The sequence below is a fragment of the Parus major genome, chromosome 7 (genome assembly GCF_001522545.3).
Source record: "Parus major isolate Abel chromosome 7, Parus_major1.1, whole genome shotgun sequence".
Classification (NCBI taxonomy): domain Eukaryota; kingdom Metazoa; phylum Chordata; class Aves; order Passeriformes; family Paridae; genus Parus; species Parus major.
In genome coordinates, this window is record NC_031776.1 from 20,787,362 (window position 1) to 20,811,620 (window position 24,259).

At 35.9% G+C, this 24,259-nt stretch overlaps 2 protein-coding genes across 4 annotated transcripts in view; both read left to right on the plus strand.

Annotated features, from left to right (window-relative positions):
• The window catches only part of FAP (fibroblast activation protein alpha), a 41,192-nt gene extending 35,587 nt beyond the window's left edge, over nt 1-5,605 (plus strand). For all 3 annotated transcript variants that reach the window (XM_015634940.2, XM_015634942.2, XM_015634941.3), the window contains 4 exons: nt 632-696; nt 2,582-2,654; nt 2,908-2,981; nt 4,315-5,605. In XM_015634940.2, coding sequence (XP_015490426.1) covers nt 632-696; nt 2,582-2,654; nt 2,908-2,981; nt 4,315-4,416 — 314 coding nt within the window. In that variant the 3' untranslated portion in view covers nt 4,417-5,605. The remainder of the gene's footprint in view (nt 1-631; nt 697-2,581; nt 2,655-2,907; nt 2,982-4,314) is intronic.
• Nucleotides 5,606-11,304: 5,699 nt separating this feature from the next.
• Nucleotides 11,305-22,171, plus strand: GCG (glucagon). The gene is made up of 7 exons (XM_015633925.1): nt 11,305-11,401; nt 15,228-15,328; nt 15,701-15,862; nt 16,594-16,647; nt 18,322-18,459; nt 20,540-20,683; nt 21,672-22,171. Exons 2-7 carry the CDS (start codon nt 15,231-15,233, stop codon nt 21,694-21,696), a joined length of 621 nt encoding a protein of 206 aa, XP_015489411.1. The 5' UTR covers nt 11,305-11,401; nt 15,228-15,230; the 3' UTR covers nt 21,697-22,171.
• Nucleotides 22,172-24,259: the final 2,088 nt, after the last annotated feature.

Genomic DNA, 24,259 nt, shown 5'->3' on the forward strand with positions numbered 1-24,259 from the left:
GTTAAAGTACAAATACCCAGGCAGCTCAAAGAGAGATGTTCTCTGATTTCTTGGTGATGGATACCATTCGATTATTCACATTTGTTTTGTCAAATCTGTTACCAGTCTTTATTGTAGTTAGAAAAAAAAATTGAACAGATTTGAAAAACAATGAACCTTTTCAGCCTGTGCCTGCATCCTTTCCTGCTTTCCCTAGTTGCTGTATATATACATTCAATAGGAAAAGTACAACATGCATATCTATATTTACTGTTAATACACCTACAAATCCTCAGCTCCTCTTTTTAAGGTGGCAAAATTAGTCTGTGTCATCTTTCCACCATGCACCTTTATTGGCTCACTGCCTTATTCAACTGACTTCTGGACTTCAACCCAACAGCAAAAAGCATTATCAATTAATCACCTTTATCCATAAAACCTAGATGAGTATAAAACCACTGTTTCTGCAAAGGTGGTTTGAAGAACAGTAAATAATTAGCCTTTGTAGTTGATTTTTAAAATATGTTTAAATTCGGTGTGTCATGAGGAAACCAAGAACACAGTTAAACATCATTTAATTTCCTATGTGTCACTGAAGCCACAAAATGTTTTCACTGTCTTTATCCATAGCTTTTTTCTTCTTTAATTTCAGCATCAATCTACACAGAACGATTTATGGGTCTTCCTATAAAGTCCGATAATCTTGAGCACTATAAGGTGAGAATTCTGTTTCTCTGCTGATCTGTCTTAAATTTGAATCACACTTCCATGGATAAGTGGAACTATGAAGAAAGAAAGTGGCCCACCGGCTTTCTTGGTACAGTCCTTTTGCAGCAAAGCTACAGCTGTGAAGTTCTTAGCTACATAATTAATGTGGGTTTGTATTTATAAATCTCAAAAATGCTAAATGGAAGTTCTTATTTTCTTACTTGGACAAGTCAGACTGTTTTACCAGTGCAAACAATTAGCCTAGAAGCGAACTCAAGTGAGAGGGATTAAAATGTTGATAAGGTTTTGGTTAGTACTGTTAGCTGTGATATGCAAACTGTTTCATGCAAATTTAGCTCTCTGATAATAAGATCATAAGTATACTAAATGATCAGAGTAGCATCCCCTACCTAGAACAGGTTGCCATTTTTTTCTTCACATTGATAGGAAGTCTGCATTTTCCTCTAGCAGCACACATACCAGCTCTGGATACAGAGAGGCCTGAATTAACATCCAAAGAACTTGGAGGAAACGCTCCTGTTAAAGATTTGGATTGTGTTCTCGGTGCATATTTCCATCCCAACTCAAAGAACAGAAATACTCAATACCAAACAGCCCTGGTGGAGCTGTCTGGGTAGCCAGGAATTAGAGCATTCTGGGAAGGACATGACGAGTGCTGTTTTTTGTATGAATTGGCCCTTAGAAAAGACACTAAATAAATATCAAATCTGTTTCTGATAGTGTAGAGACATTTGTGATAGCACAGAAAGCTACCTGCTGCAAGCCAAGCTTGCACAGGCATCTTTTATGGACAGATATCATCAATATGGCACAGATTAATATTTTTCTCCTGCTAGTGCTTATCAGAACACATGCAAATGATGTGAGAAAATTTATTTATAGGTATTCCTGTCCTGAAGCCAAAGTCACAGATCACAGATGCACAGGATCATTTAGTTTGGAAAAGACTTCTGAGGTCATCAGGTCCAACCATTAAACTTACACTACCAAGTGCACCACTAAACCATGTCCCCAAGTGCCACATCTACATGTCTTTTAAATATCTTCCCAGATGGTGCCTCAACCACTGCCCTGAGCAGCTTGTTCCAATGCCTGACAACCCCTTCCATGAAGAAATTTTTCCTCATATCCAGTCTAAACCTCCTCTGGCACCATTTGAGGCCATTTCCTCTGGTCCAGTTGATTGTTGTTTGGGACAAGAGGCTAAAATATACTTTCAGGGAGTCATGGAGAATGTTAAGGTCCCTCCTGAGCCTCCTCCAGGCTAAACACCCTCAGCCATTCCTCAGAGGACTCACTTTTCAGAGTCCAGCTCTGTTGCCCTACTCAGGATACACTCCAGCACCTCAATGTCTTGGGCCCAAAATTGAACACAGGATACAAGGTGTGGCCTCACTAGTCCCCAGTACAGGGAGATGATCACGTCTATGTTCTTGCTAGCTGCACTACTTTTGGTACAGACAGGAAGGCTCTGGCCTTCTTGGCACCCACAGGTCCTTTTCTATCAGAGAACTTTCCAGACACTCTTTCACATGGCCCCTAGTGCTTCATAGGGGTAGTTGTGACCCAAGAGCAGGACATAGCACTTTACAGTGTTGAACCTCAGACAACTTTGGCTTTGGGTCACTGATCCAGGTTGCTCAGATCCCTCGGTAGAGACTGATGTGACTACACACACACACACACACACACACACATATACAACCACATACATGATTTCTATTGTAACCTCAGATTGATATGAGGTCACTGCTGTCATGCCAGTTCAACTTAGTCATTTGATTGTTTTTCTACTAGGTAATGAAAGCTTTTCAGCATATAAATAAGTGCTTTAAATTGAAGTTGCTGAACTGTTCTTTTTTCCTCTCAACAGAATTCAACTGTGATGGCAAGAGCAAAGAATTTCCAAAACGTAGAGTATCTTCTCATCCATGGAACAGCAGATGGTGAGGTTTGCAAATGGCAGAACAAACACAGAGCCAGAATTACTTTGTTTGAAAAACATTAAGCATCTATCTTTGATTGGGTCAGGACTTAGATCTTTGGTAGATTTCCATATGACCTATCATAAGATGCTTACTCATTCTTAGTAATGTCAACTGTATCACTTGATAATTAGTGGACACAGCTAAATGCACTATAACTTTATGCTTTGTGGTATTAACACATTTCAACAAACAATCTTTTTTTTCTTTTTAGATAATGTACATTTTCAGAACTCAGCACAAATTGCAAAAGCTCTGGTTAATGCACAGGTGGATTTCCAGGCAATGGTAAATAAAAGACTATTTTTCATTGTGAAAAGTGGTTCATAACTTTATCAATAAGCTCATCTGACATTTGGCAGTGTTTCTAACAGCCCTGTTGAACTGAACATGCTTGAGAATTTGGCAATTGCTAGTGCATTTATTATTCTTCATAAACATCTTCTCAATTTCTTTCCCAAATGATTTGCCTGCTCTTTTTTTTTTTTTCCTCACCCTTTGGATGCTAGCAGGATTTTTCTCTTGTCAAGGATAATTTGTAAGCTTTTAAAATGAGCCAGGGAGAAGAAGAATCCAGCATTCTTATGAGTGTTCTTCATACCTGGTAAAAGAGGAAGATGAAAGAGCTGAGCTCTGGGGCCAAGTTGTCAATGGTTGTGGTAGATTCCGTCTTGAACTGGACTTGCCTGCCACAGGCACCAAGTGAAACAAGCAAAAAACGGTGTAAGGTATCCAAAATTATATCCAGAATCAACAAAAAAAAAAAGTTCTCTGAAAAACTTGCATGGGATACCAGATATAGACAAAGAGAGAAACATGTAAGCAAGAGGTTGCAGGATATAAAGGAGAAATAAACAGGGAAAATGTAGATCTGATTTCTATGCCATTTTTTTCAGGGCTAATAACCAAAGTGTTTGTCTGCTATCAAACATTCTGGCCTTCTGCCTGAGTCTGGTTTCACAGGGCCATGAACTCCCCAATAAGGGATGACAGGGGTTTGTAGGCCCTTTAGTGCATTACACATTTTCTGCCTGTTTTGCTGATCTTTAGCAAATCTAAGTTATAACTTAAGTATCTGGAATACTGTACGCAGTTGAAATCATTCTGGTTCAGCTACAGTGGAATGGCAGATATGTCTGAGTTAGCATAATTCATATGTGTGTTTTATTTCCAGTATACCACTCACAAGGTTCATGGTACTGCTGTAATGCAGGATGTTTTGAACAGAACTCAAACAACATTTAGTTGAAATTTTGTTGCTTAGAGCCCAGTACTTATTCCTAAGCAAGAGTCTTACCCTATTGTCCAGGCCATGCAGCAGGTCAAGGTGATTTCATCCCTAACAGCATCTCAAGGCTCTTTTCCCTGACTTGATACAACTGGCCTGTAAGTACTGAGGCAGTAATGCTTACTCTTAAATAACAGAAGTCTTAGAACTTTTTTTCAGCCATAATAATGTATTGGGAACTGATGGAAAGAAAATTATCACGTTCCTGTTTTTTCTTGAGCCGTCCACTTTCTTATATATAGCAATAAAATACATTTTTTGTATTGTTTAACTGTTGCAGAATTGAATACATAACATAAGGGGTTTATGTTTTGTTTTTGTTTTTTCTTTCAGTGGTATACTGATCAGAACCATGGAATTCCAGGCCTTTCCAGCAAACATCTCTACACACATATGACCCACTTCCTCAAGCAATGTTTTTCTTTGTCAGAATAAGTAGGCTACTCAGAGCATGCTAAGGCATCTGAGACATCTCTGGGAGAATGAAATGACAGCAGTGTCCAAGTTGTATAGTTTTCAGGTTAATTGATCACAGGAACTTTGAAATTTTTAACTTGATGTTTACATCCACTTTTGATATTGTATATTAGCAAAGGTTATGGTAACAAATGTTTTTACACATTTGGTATCTGTTTGACAGAAAAAATAAAATCAGAATGTAAAAGATCTTGTCCATCTATTGCTGACTTGCTTAAACATACATTCTGCAGTGCAAGAAAGGTGATTCATTGCAAATGCACACTGTCAGATTAATATGAATGCAGATCATATTAACAGATCTGTAAAATGGGAAAGAACAAAAGAAGCAGTGCAAGTACCTAATAGACATCCTCACAAGATGTTTCTCAAAATTTATTTCCAACTTTTCGTAAAGAATCCAAGAGATAGGAACACACAATATTCAACACTGAAGTTTGGATACTTATGGAGAATATTGAATGTGTTCAAATTTTACTCAACTGTTATTTGAAACCTTGATTCTGCAAAACTCTCAGTGTTCAGGTTTAAACATGAAAGCAGGACACACATGATAATTATCATATATCAGTGGGTTTTTCACCTGTATTCAAAGTATGTGAGTTATATTGACCTGTTTTTAATTTCTAATCATCACCTCAGCATTCAAATTTATGTCAATGTCATTCATCCCAGACTGGAGGGGAAGGATCAAAGGATTGTGCAAACTTTCTTTGCCTTGTTTCGAGTGAAAGTATTTTAGGGAGTCTTTAAAAAATGCTGGACGCTAATAGTGATTGGAATACTTGTATTCTTTTCATTAGTAATTAAATCAGTCCTGTCATAATATAAAAATATTAACAAGATAATTGGCAAGAGGTCCATTGTAGATTTAACAATTCCTTGGTCATGTGTTTAAAAAATTCTGAGTTAGACTTGTGCATAAGAACCATGGTCTTTCTGACACAATCTCTGCTATTAGCTGTTGAGAGTGCAAAATAACCTGAAATATATTGTGTTGCCTTCTCACAAAGTAAACTGCTTTATAACTCTCAGTCAGAGATCAGTTGCTGCTTCTTTGTGGAAAAGGAAGGGGTTTCATTTGACTTTCTTGACAAAAACATGGGGTTTGGCCAAAATAATTAAAATGTGGAAGTGATTTGCTATGTAACAGCTTCCTTCGTTTGTTAATGGCAATATCAAATCTGATTTTCCACACATGAGAACATTCCTTAGATACATCTTTATGTAAATGTAGTTGCCAAGCTGTTTGTAATGGTTAAATTATACTTTGATGGGAACTCTTCAGAAAATACTCAATTAGTTCAGGTTTTTTTGGAAACGCTGCCAATTACGTGACGTTAATGAGCTTTTTGTTGGTAATGTAATTAAAATTCAACTGCTATAATGGCTAAAGGAAAAAATTATAGCTGTAAGAAAGTTAACATTAAGCAAATATAGCATGAAGTGGGCCTAATTAGATGTTGATTATATGGTCCTGTGTGCATTTGCTGCACGCAACAGTAGTCTCAGAAATGCAGTTATCTTATATCTTAAATAAGGAATACAATTCATTTGAAATACTGAGATTTAACTCTCAAATTTTTATATTGATACAAACCATGGAAATCATTGCAATGTTGTGGTGAAAGAGAGAAAAATTTATCTCTTATCTGAGATGCTTAAAGGTTTAAGATACCTGAGTATATCAATGAGAATCTAGAGAATAGAATTAATTTCCAAAAAAGCATGGTATCAATCTCACATAAATATCAATATATTAAGGTCACTTTCAATTTCTGCACCTTTATTTTATTTATTCTTTTGAAAATCCTCTAAATTCTGGAAATTTGGGCAGATAGATTGGCCCTTTATCAGTACTGTAAGTGATAAAATGATGCAATATATTGTTCACACCCTGCTCACAGGTCTGTTGTCTCAAGGTTTTCGAAGTGTTTGAAATAAGGGACATTTCAGGAAAATCTGTGAAATAAAATAGCAGAAGGTACATCTTTCTCAAGGGGTGCATTTGCTATTTCATTATTAATCTGCCCTGAGGTCTGTTTGTTTCCTAAGGCAGAGTACTCATCTTCCAAACTGTTCACCATCTACTTTGGCTTGTAGGCAGCAGTTGTGGGGATAAAAAAAAAAAAATTAAATAAATGCAGTTGCTGCCAACATTTTTCCTTCATTGTTTTTCATGTTGTTAATTTCTTTGCCTTACACAGTGTTCTTGCCAAAGAATGGGAATATGTCTCCAGCAGAGTGTGACATTTACACTGAATTGCTGAAATAATGTCTAACCTGAAAGCTGTATGATAGAGCAACCATGTATTTTGATGACCTGGGAGAAAATGCCCTAGGATGCTGTGAGTGTCAAAAAAAGCCACTTAAAAATACATTGACATCAGATTACTGGCTGGCCTGTGCTTACAACAGGTAATATCACAGTCAATCACTAGAAATAGTGCAAAGAACTGCAGACCTACTGTCACACTGTAACAGAATCACAGAATGGCTGTATTGGAAGGCAACTTTGGAGGTCTACTTATTCCACTTCCCTGTTCACATGGGGCTACCTACATCCTGTAGCCCAGGACTTTGTTCAGATGGCTTTTGAATATCTAAAACCCATCTGGACGCTCTACAACCTCCCTGGGCCTCCTCTGCCAGTGCTTGGTCACCCTCATAGTGAAAAAAGGGCTTCCTTATGCTCAGACAGAACATTCTATGTGTCAGTTTGGGCCTGTTGCCTCTTGTTCTGTCATTAGGCACCATGGAGAAGAGGCTGGCTCAGTCTTCTTTGGAAGATATCATCCCTTCAGTTATTTATATATGGTGATGAGATTCTCCCAAGCCTTTTCTTCTCTAGAAAGAGAACATGTTCCATTCTGCTTCATCTGCAAATACAATCCATGTTACAAGCATTACCCTGGACATTCACTGGACAGTTATTTGCTCCATTCCACTTCAATCAGAGAGAAGAGCCTTAGGAGGCTACAGGATAGGTTCTTTTGTAACAGATCTCCAATGGTTGAAAAGTTGAAAGGGCTTGTCCTGAGGCATCAAGGCAAAGCTAACAATGTGAATAAAATGTGTATATAACTACACTGCAAACATAGAATATGATGTGTAAGAGCCAGCATTAGGACACAATTTGAAGTGAGCTAAGCTGTGAACATCCTCAAAATTTTGCTTCCCGCTTTCAAATGTTTAGAGGATCTGGTTTTCAAAAAATGCTGAGCACTTCCTGTTCTTTTCTCTTTTTGAAAATATTCTCACACTTCAGATACTTAAATATACCACTTCAGACAATGAAACATGAGTCTTCAAATATCTGTCATATAAACAAGGTATCCAAGCCTCTGAAGACAGGACATAGTTGTTCTGAATTAGGTAGACAGGCTTATGATAGCCACAAATACAGTTGTTTACAAGTTAGTTTCCACTGTGAATCATTTCCAGCTTTTACAAATTAAAACTAGAGCTGAAAAGTAAAAATTGCTTTATTCTAGGAGCTGAAGTATACATAAATAGTAGAAAGTCACTGATTCCACTCCAGACCTGTTTTCATCATCTACCTTACTCGTGCTGTGTGAGCTGTGCACATGAAAGAACCTGCAATCCTTATACTTCAGAGGCAGACCTACATGATTTGTTTCACATGGGACTACTGCAGCTGCAAGGAAGAAAAGGCCTGAAGAGAAACTTAACAGAAAACCAGTCAGGTTCTAGAATATGGTTAATGTTATACTCATTTTACTCAGATATCAAGTCCAATTCAGACTGCATTCAATACTTCCCAGTTTGTCAGTCAGTTCCAATTACAAGGCACAGCTGTTTAGAACATTTTATATAGTCATTTGAAGGCTCTATATTTAATCTGAATAATTCATAGTATTTGCTAAGAGCATTTGGTATTACTTTCAATTATGAACATTGTCTTCTCAGAATGTAAAATAACTAGTACATATTTGGCCAGCTCTTCTGCTTGCGCAAATTGATGCAGCTCCATTGACTTGCAGTGAAGCGATTCCAACTTATGTGAGTAGACAGCGTGAGCTACAGCACAGTTACAGTGACTGTGGCTCCTGAGGAACAAACCACTCAGCACCCCTGGCAGAGAGCATGGAGCTGCATGCTGTGAAAAGGCCTAGAGTGCCCAAACTAACCCTCCATTTCAGAAAGCCATTCTTGCTCCCCAAAGGGTGGCTGTACAGTTGTACACATACATAGGCACACACTGTGTGTGTCATGTGCAGGCACACATTTATGATGTAACCTGGTGTTTTATGTGTGCCTGTGTTTACACATATGTTCCTCCTATATTGGTTCCCATTCTCAGAAGGGGAATGCTCTTTGTGATTATCATGTAACAAAGATAGCAAAATGAAAGGGGCTGCAGGGACCAGCCCTCTGAGCTCACAGCTGACAAACTTAGGAGAGAATGCTTTCTGTATAATAAAAGAAAGTAAAGGGTGTGGGCCTGTAGTCATACCCCAAGATACATCCTCCTCCCTTTAGACATGTAATGGATAATAATATAATAGTAAAAAATATTTAATGAAGAAATACACAAAAGAATTTGGTGGGGACACTCTTTTGAAAGCATTTGATGAGTATTTCTTACTTTTTACTGTTAAAAGCCAGAAAATTCTTAATTCATTAAAATATTCAAATCTTGGCAATTTTAATCAGATGATGGTACTGGAAACTTTGATAAATTCCAGACACAGTGAACCCAACCACTCCAATTGAATCATAAGAAATGTGAAAATTTCCTGAAGGCAGGCCACTTTCAGCTTCTTTCTCTTAATCTGACTCAAAGTATTGTCTCATTTGAGAACAATGATATACAGGACGGTGAGGTTGCCCTTAATTTTTGCCAGGAGGTGCCAACTGGTGTATTTTAAAATGTGAGAGGAACAAACCTGAGTATATGTGCATATCTCATACACTCTATATAATTTTGTTTGGAAACTGTTGTTTGCTGTGGTCCTGAAATACATACTATAGATTCAGTTATGGCAACAGAGGGTAGTGTGGTTCTTGATTTGCAGTTCACTTCTTTCCTGTACATTTTCTGTGTACCACTTGAAAAACAAATAATTGGTCACCTTCTAGATGCTAGATGACCTGCTAGATGGTACAGCTCTGTGACAACCTGCCCAAACAGGTGCAATGAGGTGCTCTGTCTCACTTTTTTGTTCTGGAATCATCCTAACGTAAACGAGGAACTTTATATGACACAAGAAACTGAGATAAACAAAAAGGTAAAAGCTGTCTGTTTCTTGGCGGAGAGGATATTGTCTCATATTCCGTATTGCCTCTTTCCAAAGTATTTTTAACTCGGCGTGTAGAGAGAGGATTGTAGCAATCCATGCGTGTGCGTGTCCTCCTGGTGCAGAAGCTGTGGAAAGGGCCCTTTGATCCCCATCTGCTGCATTGCCCGGGAACTGCAGGACGCGCTGGTGGCCGCCGCGGGAGCCGCCGAGTGACCCACCCCGAGGACTGGAAATGGGGAAAAGCAAACCATGAATCTCACAGATTTATTCAATAGCATAGAAAAATTACCCTTAACAAAAATTAAATTTTATTATGTGGATTGTGTAGTGAGACTTAATGTTTCGCTGAACCCCTACCACGGCACCACAGCCAGGTATTTAGGATAGAGCTCTAGGCAGGATCCAGTAAATTTTGTTTGCCATTTTAATGTGTTTATTAAGTTTATACACTACCTCAGTTGTATCTTATGGGCTATGCCAATCTGGCTGTGGTCAGTCAGCAGTAAATTGCCTCACTGAAGCACATTCTTTGCTGGCTTCAAGGAGCAGTGTTAGGGGAAATAAGGTTTATTGTATAATGTATGTGCCTTGTGCCACAAACCAGATTGTGAGGTACTCCAGACTGGAGTACAGGCTGTCATTAACATTTAGTGAGATGTCTACTGTGAGTCCAGAACCTTCCTCCTGCCTGTCTCAGTCTCTGTGTTGTCACCACACGGATAATCATGGCTTTCTTTGGCAATGCTGCCCCACCAGAGCTATGACATTGTCTCCATTGAACAACAATAGTTACACAGAACAGGCATTAGTACAAATCTCAAATCTATTTTGTTTAATGTTTTTCCTTGTAGGGAATGGAAATGTGAGCAAATGGTTTATCTTGCATGAATCTTTGGACCACTGTGTGAAACTCAATTTACAGTGAATGCTTGGCATATAGTTCTCAAGTGAGTATGAATTGTCTTACAGTAACATTTACAAATTTGGAATTTTACATCTAAGGCTAATCAAAACATTTTATAAAATTTCACCTGTGCAAGGCATTGCACAGTTGGTAGCCGTTGCTGCAATATTTCACATTTCTATATATTCATTATATTGGCACAAGATCACTTGAAGAATCATTCAAGGCCTTTGGGAAAGTTGTGCTTATTTTTAACAGTGGATTAAATTTATAAACTCTGATTTAAAATTGATAAATGAAAACAATGCTATTGATGTCTATAGAATCAGAATTCTAAATATTAAATGTGGCAAATCAGAAATTGGAGAAATTGCTGCCCTGATCGCAGGCATCGCAGGCACCTTTTGTCCACTGTTTGTCATGTTAATGCCCTTCTATTTGATATTTACTACTTTGGACATTGCTACCTCACTCCTTTTGCAAATCCGTGTTAGCATTGATGTCATAAAGTAAGCAGAATGAATGTGTGAAATTGCTTGTAAAATTATCAAATGAAATGAATAGCAAATATGATGACTTTTTTTTTTAAGTTGAATAAGGAAACTGTCAGCAATGATGCACTCCTGTAATGCTTACTAGAGCTGAACAGTATATATATAAGTCTGTGCAAAAGAGGCAGCTAGGCAGAGCTCAGGATCCTCAAGGCTTGCCATAGTTGCAGAAGAGAGAGTAGCTCTTTCTGCAACTGCCACGTATCACTTCAAAGTATAATAAGGTAAGATTTATATCAACTACCAGTTATTTATTTAAGAAAGCTGAGTGCATTATCTGCATTGTGTTGCCCAAAGTTTGCAATAGAAGTGAAGATCTTTCAGCAAATTGGTGTTTTCTTCTGAGGTTATACTCACTGATATTCGGAGTTAATGACATCATAATTTAAATCTTTTGATGTATTGATTGCTTCAGCAGAGAATGATCCAAAAAAGGGAAATCAACAGTTTGTGTTGCAGAATTAATTGAAAGAAGGAAGATAAACCGTGAGAACATGAAAGGCAAGCACTGTAGTAAGAATTTAAATGAGACACACAATTATTGATATTTGTATTTTTATCGCCTTTAGTATCTTCTGTAGAGATATTTAATTAATGTGAGTTTAAAATTATTCACTCCTTATAGATACTGCCTAAATATGAATCATTGAGGAATAAGTTCGAAGCATGGAGACAAATTCAGTGGGTTTATGTAGACACTGATTTAAAACTGTACAAGACAGATTGTAACCCTCTGACCCTACAGACTGTTACTCCACTGCCCCATTTTTAGATTAGTTTGTCTCAAGCAACTTTTATTTTCACATCACTGTAAGATCAGAAAAGGAAATTTTATAGCACAGAAGTAAAATTAAAACTTTTCAATAGTTATTGTGATTATTGTATAAGATATAATTTAGTCTTCCATCCTGCTATGGAATTCCTTAGACTAGAACTGTTGGATTTTACAGAACTTTCCACAAGGCATTATAGAAAGGTAGGTAAATTAGACATAAAATACATCTACCTGAAAAAGTTATTTATTTATTTCTAGAAATTATTGCTATTTGCAGACAGCTTCATGTCAACAGAAATCTATTTTATTCATTCATGCATTTTCATATGAAAATATTTCCTTTCTTTACTGTTTTTTTAATGCAACTTCATAATTTCTATTTTTAAACTGGAAGTAAATACAAATGTGACATTGAAAGATTTTTCTGAAAACTCAATAAAATTTAGCTAGTTAAAATTTTACATAAGTACAAAAATTCTACTACATCTGTAGAAGAATATATTAGAAAACTAGAAAAATCAGATTGGTAAAGGAAATAGTATTAAAATAGATCAAACAAATATCTGATCAATATTTGAGAGGTATATTTGTTACACATTTCTGGTGGTTCAAAGTGAGATGTCTTATTTTCTCATTTTCAATCAGAAAGAAATGAAAATATTTTCATTATTCTAAATATGCATAGGAATAAAAATTTTCTTTTTAAGGTTGTCTTTAGTTTTCCTGCATCTTGACATTAGGTTTCCATGGATTTTAGCAGTATCTACTGGTGACCTAAATAACTTAGAGCAAATAAAACATTTCTTCTGATTGAGAAATTAATTGATTAGCCAGCATAAACTAAGAAAATACTATTTTTCTGATCATCTCTTTTTCTCTATAAAACATGTCTATATTACCAAGAATAAAATTACAATTTCTTCTTTTAAAACTGTATCCTGTTTAACTTGTCAAGAACTGTTGTTGCTGCTTTGACTTACCAATGTCAAGTACTAAATGTTGAAAAAACAAAACTGATGCTAACTTTTTTAAAGCACATATTTAACAGAAGGTTAATAGTTTTTGGATAAGCTTATTTGATTAATAAGGATTCTCAAAATTTTATAAATTTCAAAAACTGCATTTATACATATTTCATTTTAATAATCTCCCAATTTTGGTTCTGAAAAATTTAGAAAACAACTGAGAATGCATTTAACTTCAATCTTAGTACTTAAGAAATAAAGTTGCCAGTGGGACTCTTCACATCTCAAAATTCTATAGGCCTGAGATACCAGAGTCAAGATAAACAGAAATTGCTGAATGTCTCTTTACTGACTACAGTGACTTCAAATTTTTTTATATAAAAGAAAAGCTTTTGGTTTTGGATATTTCAATCCACCTCAGTGACTTGGGTTTATGGCTAATCTGGATCACAATTTAATAAAACTGCAGGCAGCTGTAAGCTAGGACTGTTAAGCAGGGCTAATTTACTTATGTATGCTGTAATAGGCAGACTTTGTCTGGTGTCCAAGTCCAGGTTAATTCATTTTCAGCTGTATCAGCTACCAGAGGGGTCAGTCAAACCATTTTGAAAACGACCACAACAGAGTCATTTCCTAAAGAATAGGCAGAGTGTTTGTTCCATTGCTAGAAGCCTAGGAAATGTGAAATTATGCATTCCTTGAGATAAACATTGGATGTCAGTGTTGCACCACCAAATTACAGCTCCAAATGAAACTAAAAATGAGAGTTCAGTGCTACAGTCCGGCTTTTAACAAGACTGACTACATGACTGCTGTGCTATATGTTGGTACTATAGCAATGTATGTCCAAGTGAAGGGGTCAACCCTTGTACACCAGGACATTGCACAAGGCAGAAATGAGTCTCCAGACATTGATAAAAAGTGAATAACACTGGCAGTGGCTTCTGGTGGAGAGAGAGAAACTGACTCCATTGCTTAATAGAAAAATCCATCAGAAAATATTATAGTTACACTTCAATTTTCCTGAGCTTGATCAATATTTGATTAAGATTCTTTATTACCTCAAGTATTTTGATACTGATACTGAAGTATTCTAGTAAAATATTCATATTATTCAGTAGAATTCTCCTAAAAATCAGACCTCACAAAGTATCAGTCCAATAGATTCTTCCTAACCATTGGTAAAATGCCTGCCAACAGTCAAGCTTTGCATCTTCAACTATAAGTTATTTTAAAACAGATGGAAGAAACAGGTTTCAAAAAAAATCTGCTATGAAGGGGCAGACTACTGGGGCAGAGTAGAAATCCTACAGCAGTAAGATTTTTGATGCAGATTACCTTTTCAGAGGTGTTCATATAACCCCCTCATTTGCCTTTCTCAGTGCAGAGCCAACTCTCAATCTCAAAATAGATTAATCTGCACTTTCACTGCACATCATTCCCTCATAATTTTCTAAGACATCCTCCAGCCCATAGTATATTTAAATTCAGTCTATTGTGACAAGGCATTACAATAGAGAAGATTTATATATTCACTCAGACTTCCTTATTTTATAAATCATTGACCTTCAGTAAATAACCCCTGCAGTGAAGCCTCAGGAGTAGGGTACAGATTACATTTAGTGGTGAGGATGTTTTGTGACCGGGACTTACTTTGCTACCACTTTACTTCAAGGCACTCATGTCCCATCTCCCTTTGTTTTTCAGACCTTATCATAAACCTTAATAGGAAAATGCTATGAATTGCAGAAGGGCTTTTTCAAATACACAAGTATCGGCCCAAGTACATGATGAAATCATTTCTAGTGACATTCTGCTGACGTGAATTCATTGCAACTTCCATGAGAAAGAAAGGATGGAGAGCTGCTAATGTGACAATATTCTTGACAAAGATTTGCTCTGCTTTTTCTCTAATGAATGATCTGGGGAAAAAAATCACAGTCACATCACTACCCCCTGTTTTGCAATAGAACAGTGTTACAGATCTAGTTCTTGCCATCAGCAGAACACAGAGCAAAGGAGAGGACAGGCCTTTATCCTCACGTTGCAAAAGACAGTGAGGATGCACTTGCTCTCAGCTCTCCTTGCATTCTAGAATACAGAGTAGAGCTTAAAGACTGGAACAGAGACTACATCTTTTGAATGCCTACCCAAGGCCCTAAAATGTCATCCACTGGACACAAAACCCATCCTAGAAGGCTATCTTCAAGTTTAGATGAGCACTAAGAATGTCTCTTTTTGATGTAATTGATTCAGACATACATAAACATTATAACAGCTTTCTTTGTTGCTTTATTTCTGTTCTGACAGGCAATGAAAATGAAAAGCATTTATTTTGTTGCTGGTCTTCTTTTAATGATAGTTCAAGGCAGCTGGCAAAATCCTCTTCAGGATACAGAGGAGAAATCAAGGTAAATTCTTTAGACCAAACTTTTACAAATACTTGGCCTGAACTTTGTTTTCTTACACTTTGAAGCCAAACATACTATGATTTCAAGATAGCTTTATGCAGTACTTGACCAACCATTGAAATTGACAGGGCTTTTAATATTGCAAAGCCTAGCACAGAAATTTGATGTATTAAAACAATAGATACCTTATTTATCCAAGAAGACTGTGTCAAATCCACTATACAGATTCCTTTTACCAGGCAGCTACTGATCAATATGTCACTTGCTTTCACTTTGTGGGAGTGAAAAATAGTATTGTTAAAAACAAAAATCAATACACCTGTAGACTGTACTGCAACCATTGGTGATTAACAAGGTCTAAACTTTTCACAGATCGTTCAAAACTTCCCATTCTGAACCAATAGAGGAATCTAGACAGCTGAATGAAGTGAAACGTCACTCACAAGGCACATTCACCAGTGACTACACCAAGTACCTGGACACCAGACGAGCTCAGGACTTTGTGCAATGGTTAATGAGCACTAAAAGAAATGGGTAAGCATTTTGGTCACATTGATACAGATCTTCATGCACAGAAACAGCCAAAAATCTAGCCAGTTAATTTTCTTATGGTATCAGCTTCCCATCCCAGACCATGGATAAACCTCAAATAAGTAAAGTATTTGAGGAAAATTTTTATATACAGTCATAAAATCATTTAGGTTGGAAACGACCTCTAAGATCATCAAGTCCAGCCATTAATAGAATATTACTGTATTATTAGAAATGAGAAACATGAAAAATCAATAAAAAGGATTTGGCTAAATCAAAGTGCAGTATCTGATATGCCACCTAAAAAGACTGTCTCAGCCTCTTTGGGGCAGATTTTCTGTGTGAAAATGTTTTCTGTGTGAAAACAAGTGAATAAATTAAGTTCAATATGAATAAGATATATAACTATAATGTACAAGTCTGGGACATTAGACCTTTAAAAGTTTTCCTATCTATGGATTTTCTAATTGTGATGTTTCATTTGTGAAAAGGCAGCTGAAGTGTAGGTTTTGTTGACCACTGGATAATTCACCAGTATCATCACTGAAATATAAACTAACAACTTCTACACATTGTACTAATTTAAATTCATATGTCTGAAATATAATGAATATAATATTCATCTATTAGTCATGGGAATTTACCATAATATTTAAATAATAACCAATAAAACTTATGCAGGCTCTGCAGTTTACTGGTAATAATGATCTAATGATTGTGCAATTTCATGGCAGCCAACAAGCACAGGAGGACAAAGAAAATGACAAAGTCCCTGACCAGCTCTCAAGGTATTCTATTTGTCACAATTTGTTATTTGAAACCAGTTTGAGTTCATTTTCAGTTAAACAAGAAAGAGAACAGCTAGTATTCTTTGCAATGTTACCACAATCAAAGAAATATTAATCATATACATTATTTCACCCCTGCTTTTTACAAGGAAAGAGGATATGTCTCTGTTATTTATTCCTGTACCTGTGCTCTATAGCTATATTCAGTGGATGCAAGGAATGCAACAGAATGAGAATACATTTTAGGAAAGCACGTTTCAGGTAATCAAGGAGAGAAGAGAATAACATAAAAAGAAAAGCTTGGTAGAGAGAAAGGCTGAAGAAAAAAAAAAAAAACACAAAAAACCCCACAAAATGTTGAAGAATAAAAAACAATGAGAAGATTAGTGAAAGGAAGATGGCCAGGAAAATTTGCAGAGAGCTGATTACACATGATGCAATGTTCAGCCCTCAGCACTCAGTCTCAAGTTACTTAAACTAGTTATTACAGAAAGGAGAACACAAGACCTGCCAAAGGCCAGAATTCTGTTTCTTAACTGTGTTTTTGGGAAAGGGTTAGAGAGATTGGAAATTTTAAATAAATAAAGAAGAAATCAAGTGTTTTTGCGAAACAGATTAAAATACCTATATTAATATGTTCTCTTATCAGAAAATCCAAAAAGGATAGCCCAGATCACAAAGATCCTTACGTTCACACTGTCAATATTAATAACAAATTTGTAATAATGTTTCCGCTTCATTGAAACAGCGTATCTCATAAAAAAATTAACATTTCATTAAAAATGTTCCAAACAACTCTAGTTAGCATGCTGATGAAAAGTGCAGATGGTACTAAATTAGGAGGAATGGTGACATCCCAAGGAGAAAAAAATAATAGAAAGAGTTAGATTTGGGCAGAAATTAGCAAATCCTGAAACAGAAATGCAAGTGAATTTATCATGGAAAAACATGTCTACATCTCAGTGCAGTTTGCCTTCACAAGAGCCACTGTAACATAATTATGTGTTATATCAGAGAAAGAACCACGATGAGATGTAGGGAGGGAGAAGGTGTCTTTAGTAAGATGGAGTTGATCAGGCTTGAAAGTTTTCCAAGGCTATGACTTGATCAGAGTGACGATAAAAAAGGTGTTCATAAAACAACTCAAAATGTAAATTTGAAAGGAATTAAGTCTGAATAGTTTGGCTCAGAAATAATGAAGGTGAAAGTAGGGGGAGCATTTAACTCTCATTGAAATTATTCAAATCAGTGTCATCTTAAATTGCCTTCTCTTTTCTCCTTTTGCAGTCCATCTTTTCCTCAGCAATATCTCCAAGATTAAATTTATAGTTTTTGTTAAAAACTATATCTGAATAAGACAATACAGTTTCTAGCTCATACTTAATTAGTCTAGCAAAAGACCATTCCAAATCAACTGTAATTGCTTGCCACACCTGGAGTTGTTCAGAACTAGTTCAGGAATCTCTGCACAAAACTGAATTGCACAGTACAGGCAATACCTTCAGAATTGAAACCTAACAAGAAAAAATATGCCAAGATCACTTTGAGGTGCAAAAGGAACCCCTCTCTCCTATAGAAATGCTAGTCTGGCAAGTGGGAAATTAAAATAAATAAAGATTGATAAAAAGTTAAATTCTTATGCAGTCTGCTCCTATGGTACTGCTCTTCTTTCAGCAATGCAATCTCCAAGCGTCATGCTGAATTTGAGAGACATGCTGAAGGCACCTACACCAGTGATATCACCTCTTATTTGGAAGGTCAAGCTGCCAAAGAGTTCATCGCTTGGTTGGTGAATGGACGAGGAAGAAGAGAGTAAGAATCCATCCATTCCTATTATTAAATTTTGCCTAGCATTTGGGATTAGAAATCATGTCTGATGAAACTTTGATGTGTTTTTGATCATTCTTGCTGTACTTTATGTCTTTCTTTCATATTAGAAGATATTCTGTTGGTGATTAACTACCACTTAACACCATTAAGTTCAAATACAGATTAAAACCTGTTCAGTATGCTGTTACACTCTAAAAGGTCAAGTTTTATTTAAGGTCAACCCACCTAAAAGTAAACCAGACCTTCTTCCTCTAACTGCCACCTTTCCCCTTCACATAACATTGTTTACAGCCTCCTTAACTCTCATTGAAATTATTCAAATCAGTGTCATCTTAAATTGCCTTCTCTTTTCTCCTTTTGCAGTCCATCTTTTCCTCAGCAATATCTCCAAGATTAAATTTTTACCAATGTCATCAGGTGTACTCTATGTGCTGATCATTCCCATCAGTAACTAATAACATCTTTTCCTCTTCCCATGCCTCTCAGAGTTTCCCCAGACTGCTGCTGCCATAACTTATCTTTCTTTTTAAGATGCCTCTGATTCTTTTGCTGTGGTTTGCGGTTCCCTGGACACAATGCTCCACTAATGGTGTTACCTACCCATGATTTCTTTCATATCTACCTTGTTCTCCACATACTCATTGCAGATTTCACTCTCCACTTCATGTACTCCTTCATGACTTTACATCTTTTGTCATGATGGTCTTACACTTAGAAGGGCATTGCCATCAGTATCCTGCAGGCACCTTCTGCTCATCTGTTTCCAATCCTGCATGGTTAGGAGCTACACCATGCAGCTGCCACTCCCAACCTTTTAACTGTTCTGTACTTATTTGTGCCTTTAGACTGTAAGCTCTTTGGGGCAGGGATTTCAGTTCATCCTCTGATTAAATATTTTACCAGCTGTAAAGTATTATGTAAGTCTCTCGCATTACATAAAAAAATAATAATAATAAATAATAATAAAATACAATCTGTAAGACAAGATTGTGTGTTGTAGTTAAGGAAGACTAAATAGGTAAAAGTTTTGTAAATATTGACAATTTCCTGAAAATGCAGAGTTAAATAAATTAGGTCAGCTATGCAGAGAAGGAAAAAGCTTTTTCCCCTTCCTAGTTATATTCAGACTTCCACTTGTTTTTCTGTCATGTTTTTTATTTTCATGAGCAGAAATAAAGTATTTCTGTATCAATTTGAGAGAAATACAGCCTCAACTGAACTTAGAAACCTAGGTGGGCAACTAATTGTAGACAACACCTCTGCTTTCCAGTATTTAGTACTATTTGTGATTGAACTTGCATATAGCCTTCCTTGAAATGAACCGGTCTGCCTGACATTGGATCCAGGGCTCAGGGTGCTTCAGCCCACCTTAATGAAACCATCAAAATCTTCCTATATTTAATGTGATGAAAGAAGAGTGGAAAGTTTGCTAAAAAACTCTGGTTTTGGCAAACTGGTTTTCCAGCAGTCAAAAAAGAATAGAACAAGAATCAGGATCTGATTCCAAGTATAAAATGCAACATTCTATGATTTTACACCAAACAAACACATAGGTTTCATACAGGTGCTTTAAGTGAGCTATTTCAATCCCCCTTCTGGAAAAAAAATTGCTGCTCTTAATAATTCTTATTAAGAATAAGGATTCTTACAAAACACTATTTTAAGTAAATAAATAGGCTTTATGTCCAAATAAAACAGAAAAAAGTATGAAAAATTGACTGTAATGTTTTAGTAATGGTATTTCTTAACAATTCCTAGTAAATGTACTGATGCCTAATCTACATGGCATAGACATTAAAGACAAAGATATATTTTTGCTTGTTTGGCTTTTTCAAAATTGCTAGAGGAGTTTAGGCTCATGGGAAGGAACAGCTGTCTGTTCTGAAAACAATGCCTCAAAAGATGTTCTGGCATGCCTTGTGCTATGCTGAGCCATAACATCAGGCTCAGCCTTTAACTCCTTAAAATCACAGGGAAGTCTATTAGAACCCTGTAGTGAGGCCCTTTAGAGTGGTTTGTTTGTTTTAATCTGCACATTGTTGATAATTTCTTACCTTTGAAGTTTCCCAGAAAAAGCTCTTGTGGCTGAAGAAATGGGTCGAAGACATGCAGATGGCACTTTCACGAGTGATATCAACAAAGTCCTTGATGACATGGCAGCCAAAGAGTTCCTAAAATGGCTAATTAACACAAAAGTTACCCAAAGGTGCCTGGATTTTATACTATTCTTAATATACTGATGTTTAAAATGTATTTGTCACACCTGAGGAAAATACTACTAATTTTTCTCTTAGCTATTGATACATTTGGAATATGTTGCAAACTTTGTTACAGACAGATGAAGAAGGATAAGACACTAAATGGAACTCATTCCAAATATTATTTGAAATTTCATCAATGGTGAACCTCTCTAATAATTTCCCATTTAACTTGAAAGTAATTTTGCCACTGAATGTTACCAGAACATTCAACCAGGTCATATTAAACTACTGAAAAATAAAGCTTTGCTTTGCATGGACCTTCTAGAATCAGAAATATTTATTGGTAAAATTGCACCAAATTGATCATTTTTTAAAGACTGTGATATAAAAGACTGACTTAATATGCAGCTTGTCATTAGTAATCTGAGCTCCTGACAGGTGACTGTTTAGGAATCCCTGCTTTAATTTGCCTGTTTGTAAGCAAAGCAGCATTTTCTAAATGAGCACTATGAACAGGTTAATATTTAAGAATTATTTGTTAAAATTAACAACATTTAAAAAATAATTAAATGCTAATTCAAAACACATATGAGTGGCCAGATTTTTTAAAATGTTGGCTATCCCCTTTGCATTATTAAAGCACCCAAAAAGACTAGGTGATTTTGGAAATCTGAAACAAATATTGCCTCAAAAAATTTAGAAGGTGTAGTTAAAATACAGTTTTTATTAATATGTTACTATTTTTATGTTTTTAGTTCAGCCTTGAAACAAACAATTTAGGAAAAGGATCTATTAGAAACTACTAAAATGCTTTTCCTTTAGGAATAATTGTTTTCAATCTGTTATTAGAGAGATGCTTTGAGAGGTCTGTGGAACTAACATCTGCTCACTCTTAAACAGAAAAAATATGTTCCACACATATTTCATAAATCTTGGGAGACTTAGAATATTTCCTAATTGCTGCTGCTTTTTTTCTTTTTTTTTCCCCCCCAGAGACCTTTTGGAAGAATACCAGTAAAAATGCAGAATAAAATGGGATAAATGAAGATCTTCATTTCATCAACTGCCAGTTATTAAGAGATTCTGAAATCTGTATTCTGTCATTTACATTTGGTGTAACAAAGCTATGTCACCTTGCATGCCAGGAAATAATTGTACTATAGTTTAGTGTTGCCAAAGGTTTATATATGGAAAACCTGTTGTCTAAGGGATGGTTTTCTTAACAGCTTTAAGACTGTGAAAGTTCAATAACTTCATATTTTCCATTTATTAGGACTAAAGTAACTCCATTTATATTTAAGGATAAAATTATTTTTCTAAAAAAATTACTTCTACACACAAATTATTCAATCACCAATTATATGTGTTATACTTAAGGGGCTGGCAGTTACAAATGCCTGAGCAGTGAATATCCCTCTTAAAACCTTTGTTATAAAAAGGCTAAGCTTTAAGGATATTAAATGATAGCCTTAAATAAATTTTTTTCAAGCTTCCTTCCTGTTGACTTCTCATGTGTACATGCCATGTTCCTCTTTGCAGTCCATTTCATTTTATTCTATCTTAGTATCACTGAGATCTTACAAGTGGTTTGTTTGGAATGATAAAACAAACTCAGCATTGTCTTGTCACGTTTTCTCCGCAGTGATTCCCAGAAAAGAGCTGTGTGAACTTTGAACTATCTTTAGGTGAAAAATGAATCATGTAAGATGAAGCTAGAGGGGGGAAACATGACTGAAGAGACAATTATTCTTCATTCGCATAAATTCTGGCTCAGAACAGGAGGACAGCTTTGAAAAATATTAAGTGCAATATACTCAGTGAATGAGGAAATTGTCCTGGAAATCTTCATATTTTATAAGATTGCCAAGTCAAATCAACGCTCTCTTATTTGTGTTTTATTCCTTCCTTCATTCTTCCTCTGAGAATCACTTTTATGTGCTGCTACCTCCTACGTCCAATGACTACCCAAAGCCCCTTTTCTCCTTGCAATTTTAGCAATATACAAGGGATCTATATTAAAATGTCCTAAAGGGCAAGTGGTTTAAAAGAAATCCAATGTTCTTAACAAGTATCTAGTAGAAGGTGATATGAAATAGGACCATTGTTGAATCATAATTAGTACCTATAATCTTTGTTAGGAATAAATTTTTCATGGGTATAAGTTCTTTAAAAGCATCTGAATCTTCCACTTGGTGTCTAAATTTCCGTGAAAATATTAGATCATTCTTCCGAAGTGTTGTAGGAATGAATCTTCTCTAATTTCAGATCAGAACAGGTCATACCCAATTTGGCATCTTGATCAGCTTCTTGACTGCAACAGAAAGCTGTTCTAACATCCCAACTTTAACAATTTAAACTCAATAGAATCCTGCACTAAAAAATAAAAAAAAGTCATAGCGTCCAAAATACAACTGGAGATAAGAAAAGAAAAAAAGAAAAGGTGGAGGCTATATATACATATTATTTGTTTATTTAATCCCATTTATACACAGTGGTTTGGGTCCAAGTGGAACTGGAAAAGATTCAGTTATACACGGATACATATGGTCCAGGATAAAATGGTACAAGATAACTTCTGTTTCCACTGACTGCCTTTGAAATGTTTTATTTCACTTTGTCCAGGATATTTTAGTGTTCTGAAGGACAGGATTCCACAGTTACAAATCCATTTTTCTGCAGTGTCTGTCACCAGGGATGTTGAGCCCCTCCTGGTGATGGCTTTGTCAGCTATGAAAATAGTGGGCTTTCCACACTTTTAAAATGATATGCTTTAGCAACAGAGGGCTATAAATTATTTTCTTGAGATTATGCATGTTGTCTGGAAAACAACAAAAACATTTAACCTCTAATTTTCTAAGTCTTGATCCAGAGCGTGAATCAAAATTAACCCTTTATTCACAAGTGAGATGAAGCTGAGCTTGTAATCAAAAATATCAAACACATGTTTCAGCTCAACAGGACTAGGATTTATATATCCTGAAATCACAGAGCAAGTCCATATGGCACCAGTAATAAGGTATGCCCTGGATATTTCTCACACATGCTACATGCAATTCAGTGAATAGTATAAACATAGGGAGAAATAAGCCACAATCTCTTTGTCTTTACTACACTGTAGCTCTGTGTATTGCATATGTGCTGCCTTGAACTTCCAGGTGGCTTATATTTAGGTGTTCCCACTGTATTTTATTTGCTGAGAGTGCAGCATCTTTCCTCCTCCATACTATTTATTAAGTAGCTGGAAAAATAAGCATATTGCAGCAAAACATGACAACTATTTGGAATTAATACAAAGAAAATTAAAAATTAAAAAAACAAAAACAAAACAAAACAAAAAACCACAAAAGAAAACAACAGAAACCTGACGTACTCTAACCATCCAACTGTGCTCAGAGGACATGTAAGAATTCAGTACCCAGAAAAATAATTTTCTAAAGAAAAACACACAAACTTGAAAGAATTAAGTGACATTTGCTACTAACTACATTTAAATTGTTGTCCCAGTGACATAATCACATAAAACAGGGATTTTTCTTTCTTGATTTACAGTTAACCCTCTCTTCACAATCCTCTCAAACAGA

Excerpts from the sequence above, each read along its gene's own strand:
- GCG (XM_015633925.1), top strand. The coding sequence starts at position 15,231 with ATGAAAATGAAAAGCATTTATTTTGTTGCTGGTCTTCTTTTAATGATA. Across the intron at positions 15,329-15,700 it reads GATACAGAGGAGAAATCAAG|ATCGTTCAAAACTTCCCATT; the intron begins GTAAATTCTTTA and ends AACTTTTCACAG. Across the intron at positions 16,648-18,321 it reads GTCCCTGACCAGCTCTCAAG|CAATGCAATCTCCAAGCGTC; the intron begins GTATTCTATTTG and ends CTCTTCTTTCAG.